The sequence below is a fragment of the Alnus glutinosa genome, chromosome 3, assembly GCF_958979055.1.
Source record: "Alnus glutinosa chromosome 3, dhAlnGlut1.1, whole genome shotgun sequence".
Taxonomy (NCBI): domain Eukaryota; kingdom Viridiplantae; phylum Streptophyta; class Magnoliopsida; order Fagales; family Betulaceae; genus Alnus; species Alnus glutinosa.
The window spans coordinates 3,525,304-3,530,500 of record NC_084888.1 but is presented as its reverse complement, the minus strand read 5'-3'; the positions used below and the strand labels follow the sequence as shown (position 1 = coordinate 3,530,500).

General features: G+C 42.4%; 1 protein-coding gene across 1 annotated transcript; it reads right to left on the bottom strand.

The window, feature by feature from the left end:
- Positions 1–2,077: 2,077 nt before the first annotated feature.
- On the bottom strand, positions 2,078–4,923 carry LOC133862311 (subtilisin-like protease SBT1.7). Its single transcript, XM_062298088.1, has one exon. The coding sequence runs from the start codon at positions 4,643–4,645 to the stop codon at positions 2,363–2,365; it is 2,283 nt and encodes a 760-aa protein (XP_062154072.1). The 5' UTR covers positions 4,646–4,923; the 3' UTR covers positions 2,078–2,362.
- Between the last annotated feature and the right edge of the window lie 274 nt (positions 4,924–5,197).

The window sequence follows — 5,197 nt, the reverse complement described above, 5'->3', positions numbered from 1 at the left end:
AAAGGTGGTAGTTTTTGCCACCACCGAATAGAAGTTATTCTCATAAAAGTTATGTTTTGGACCTTTTGAGTAATCATTGACCAATACCATTCGCTTGTCCCAAAATTCCAACGGCTCTTTTTTGGGAAGCTTGTAGCTAGGAATGTGCTAATCCACGTAGGAAAGATCCCCTTCTTTTCGATATGATCTTTTCCTACTTTGTACATGTTAAGCAAATATTCTTTTTTATTTTTTTTTTTAAAATGACACAAGTATTACTATTAGATTTTGGCTCACGAATGCCAAAATTCATCATTACGTCCCATCAATGTTCGTCCCTCACATGTAATAGAGTAATGATATAACCATTTTGTAATTTTCTTTTTTTATTCCATCTTCTAAAAATTGAAATGGTTATTAAAAATACAATTAAATTTGTGTTAGATTATTATTAAATTTTGATATAATGATAATTTTAAAAGGATAAAACAATAGTCAGTAACTTTGCTCTTACATATTGTTTATTGTATTTATAATTTTATGTGCAGGCTACTTTGTGATAGGAACCACGTTTATTGGAATAAAAATAAATAGATAAAGTAAATTCAATTAAGGCTAGAGACAAATTGCTCATGAAGAGGAGGTCATTAGTTTGAATTCCTCTTCCCCCCTCTTGTGTGGACATGTCAAAAAAAAATTAAGACCGGAGACAAATCAAAATACAAATGTGTGATTATAAATTTCAATACTTTTCCATCTCTCTATACCTAGAGCATGTTTAAGATTATGTTGATAAATAGAGATTTTAAACTCAAAAAGAGTTTTTTTAGCCAAAGATTAATTTTTAAGCTTTTGCCAAAAGTTTTTTTTTTTTTTAAAAAAGCATATTTATTGATTTAGTTAGTCACTTTTAAAAACTCAAAAAAAAAAAAAACTCTAAATATTTATTTACTTTAAATAAAACTATTTTTTAATCACAAATGTAACTGAACATTAATACATTTGTGGTGCCATGAGGGAAAAAGTTGGCAAAAAGTAGTATTAAAAAAATTATAACATTGTCTTTTTTACTCTTTAAATTTAAAGAGAAAATCTGGCAAATGTTAAGTTTAGTATTTGTTAAAGAGAAAAGCTAAATATGAAGAGGCCATTGTGAGTGCTCTTAAAGAAGTAATTTTGAAGTTTTTCTATTTGAGTTTATGATTTCAAAGAGTGTAATTTTAAAATGTTCGTTTAAAAATATGATTTTTAAAAACACAGTTAAACGTTTAGCCTTTAAAATTGTAATTTATCACTCAAAATTGTATGTTTTCAAAAAAAAATACTTCGCAATTTTTGAAACTGCAATGCCAAACAATTCATATTTTACAATTTAGTTTAAAATCAACATTTTTATTTACGAAATTACAATATCAAACGTACCTTAAAAAAAAAACTAGCCACGTAAATAACAAAGAAACCACCTATTCAAGGAAACTATCCGCATTGAATAACATGGACAATAGAGGATCAAGATAACACCGAGGCTAACAACTACCACCCAACCTCTTATTAATATTCCCTAGCCACGTAAATAACAAAGAAACCACCCATTCAAGGAAACTATCCACATCGGAAACATTGCGTAGGTTCCACTCCGATATGCTTTAAAATTGTATAATAATTAGGGTGAGATTGTACATAAATCAAGGCCCTTAAGATAGATAAGGATAATGCTAAAAATGCAACCTCACTTCGACTATTACACAACTCGAAGGTATATTTGAGTGAGACTCATCGTGCAGGTCTCATCCCAATTTACCTTGAAATTATACAATAATTGAGGTAGGTTGTACGTAAATCAGGCCCTTAAGATAACACTGAGACTAACAACTACCACCCAAGCCTCTTATTAATATTCACCGCTCACGTTCCTTCACGCGCTGCTCACGTTGCTCTTCGAGTAACCCATGATCTTCAAGTGTCTTTTTCTTATCCGCAAGCTTATCAACCTCCCCGGGACGCCATCGCTTTGGTACGTCACATGTGGGTCTGGGTCTGGGAGCAATGGAATCTCACCGATGCTATATTATTTGTTAGACGAAAATGTTAATAACAGTTAAGAAAGCCAGAATATTTTCGATATATATTAAGCTTCGAAAATTAATTCACTAGGCAAACACACATATTATCGAGAACGTACTGTACAACAAACGACACAAAGAAATCATCCCCCATTCCAGAAGGTTTCTTTCTTATATTCTAAGAGAACAACATCAAACACTTCAATTCAACTTCCAATCTTAAACAATAACATTAAAGCTTCCTGAAACTTAAAACACATAAGCAATCAATCACACCCTTCTTTGAGTGCGTCACTAATTCAACCTTATTCTGTCTACTCCTATCCACTTGAGCTTATAGCTATAGGACTCGCCACAATGTGCTTCCCGTCCGACCACTCCAGACGACCAAAGCTACCCGTATCCGGCAACGAACCAGTGGCAGAGAATGTGACGGCGTAGGATTTCTTGTCGTTGATCTCAGCGAAACTCAACGATTCTGGCACAACGCTAATCTTAACCAAGGGGGTCACTGATGATACAGACACTTTATATGTCCCCGGTGCGCCCACATTTGTAAGAGTCCGTGTGTACTTAACTACGCTAGGCCGATCAGCATTAAAAACCACAGAAAATGAAGGATAATTAAGATCGGTCACACTGTATTTCTTACTAGTGTCGCACGTGAAATTTCTCCTGGCCACGCTTCTAATTTGCATATCGGAGTAATTCGACGCGCAGAGGAAGTTTAGGTAGTCATCCGCCGTCAGATCGTAGACAAGCCCCGGATTTAGCGCCGCTACCGGGTCCACGTGTCCAGCGCCGTAATCGAACGGCGTGGCTGGTTTTCCATTGGAAGCGTCTTGTAATTTCTCGCCATTCTTGTACGCCGTGTACGCTGTGGTCATGAGGGCCGACCGAATGGCCGCAGGGCTCCAGTCCGGGTGAGCCGCCTTGATAAGCGCGGCGAGCCCACTGACGTGTGGGCAAGACATCGATGTTCCTGAAATAATGTTGAACGCCACGCGCCGGGAGTCCGTGCTTAATCCGGTGGGGCCAACAATCCCCGACCATCCCGCTAGGATGTTGACACCTGGCGCGATGATGTCTGGCTTCAGTATCTCCGGGGTGACGGAGTTCGGCCCCCTCGAGCTAAACGCCGCTACAACGGGAGAAGGCTGGATCCCGACCTTGGTCCCTTCGAACAGAATCGTGGCCGTCGGATTCGGATCCGAATGCAAGTAGCTCTTTATTGCGTCACCGTTTTTCTCACCCACCGCCGTTGCAGGCAAAAGATGAGCATCGGCCACCAGCTCTTCGCCGTTTGCGTCGGTGTTAGCCAAAACCATGCCAATACCACCGGCAGCCTTCACCACAGCTCCTTTCTGAACCCTGGCGTTCTGGCCTCGGTCGCACAACACGATCTTGCCTGCGACTTTCTCAGGCGTCAAGGTACCCATCATGCACAAGTTCCCATTGGTGGAATTGCTTGCGTTAGCGGCGTAAATAAACGGCGTTAACGTACCGGGCAAAGGGTTTCCACGGTAGAGCGAAACGCCAGAGTAGTTTTTGCCGTTGCCAAGGCTAATGTACGCCGGGAAATCGCGATCGAGTGTGCCCGCACCCACGGTTGTGATCCACGGTGCGAGGTTGGTTAAACTATACGAGTTGGGGCCCGCGTTTCCGGCCGAGCAAGAGATTAGGATTCCCTTTTCCATCGCTGCAAAAGCTCCGATAGCGACGTTGTCTTTGTAATAGTCGGACATTCCACCGCCTAGGGACATGGAGAGGACGTTGACGTTGTCGTCGATGGCCTTGTCCATGGCCGCTATAATATCGGAGCTAAAGCAGCCTCCCATCCAGCAGACTTTGTAGACAGCGACTCTCGCGCTCGGGGCCATCCCACGCGCTGTTCCTGTGGCGTAGCCAAATAGGCTGGCGTCTTCGACAGCCGAGCCAGCTGCGGTGGTTGAAGTGTGAGTGCCATGGCCGTCGTCGTCTCTGGGAGATCTCGACTCTTTGCTAGTATCGATCGGACCCAGCGCGGCCTCGTAGCCTCTGGCGAAGTACCTCGCACCGATAAGTTTGCGATTGCAGTTGGAGGAAGTGAAATTGGTACCTGTCTCGCACGCGCCTTTCCAGTTACTGGGTACGGGTCCGAGCCCTGTGTCGTCGAAGCTCTTGCTCTCGGGCCAAACACCAGTGTCTAAGACTCCGACAACGATCTCACTCGCTGAGTTGGCCTGGGGGAACAAATCGGAGCTTTTGTCGAGCCCTAGGAACAGAGGGGTACGAGTCGTGTGTAGCTCGTATTTCAGTTCAGGCGACACGGAGAGAACTCCGGATTCGTTTTCCAGCAACCGGGCTTCCTCGGCCGTCAATCTCGTGGAGAAGCCGTGGATCGCATTGTCGTAGGTGTATAACATTTCTGCCGAGTCGGATATCGATTTGAGAGACGAGTCGTACCAGTGCGAGTGGTGCTCGAAACCCGCCGGCATTTCGGATTTGGCCATGTGGACAATGTAAGTCGATCTCTCTTGGTCGGACTTCTTCTCGACCGCTGCCGTGGACATGTGACAGAGGCCCAGGAGAAGAACAAGCATGAGAGACTGAAACGTCTTCATCTTCTAGCTTTAGCTACTTTCTTCAATCCCTGAGATAGAGAGACCAGGGATGGAAAAGGGAGAGACGTTTGCAACTCTTTATGTTTTAATACAAGTGTGAACTGCGACGAGACTCGAGAGTGCTGTGCACGAAATCATGCATGAGAGAGAGAGAGAGTGTGTAGACAGTGGTTGCTTGTCTGGTTCTTTGAATGATTACGTTAAGACAAATGGATAAAAGAGTGCAAACAAACAGCTTTGATCACGTGGGGTCTTGCCTTTTCCCATCTCAGTGCAGAACCCAGTGTGCCATTTTTCCTACCTTTTATTGGCAGATAAAAGAACACCGTCCTCTAGTCTTTTATCGGAGTCAAGTACAAGACCAAAGCTTAAAGTATCATCAACCTCAAGGAGTACCATAGACCTCATGGTGCGATTTTACTACACATTGGTGTAGACTCTATGCAGGCATGATACATCATCATCCATAGATCTCCCTAATATCTTATAATTGTGTGAAAATTGTATAAAAAAATTGTAAAAGAATCATTTTTCTTACTGTTTAGACCTCAT

What these genes read in the sequence shown, in the direction of transcription:
- LOC133862311 (XM_062298088.1), bottom strand. Translation starts at nt 4,645, where the DNA reads ATGAAGACGTTTCAGTCTCTCATGCTTGTTCTTCTCCTGGGCCTCTGT.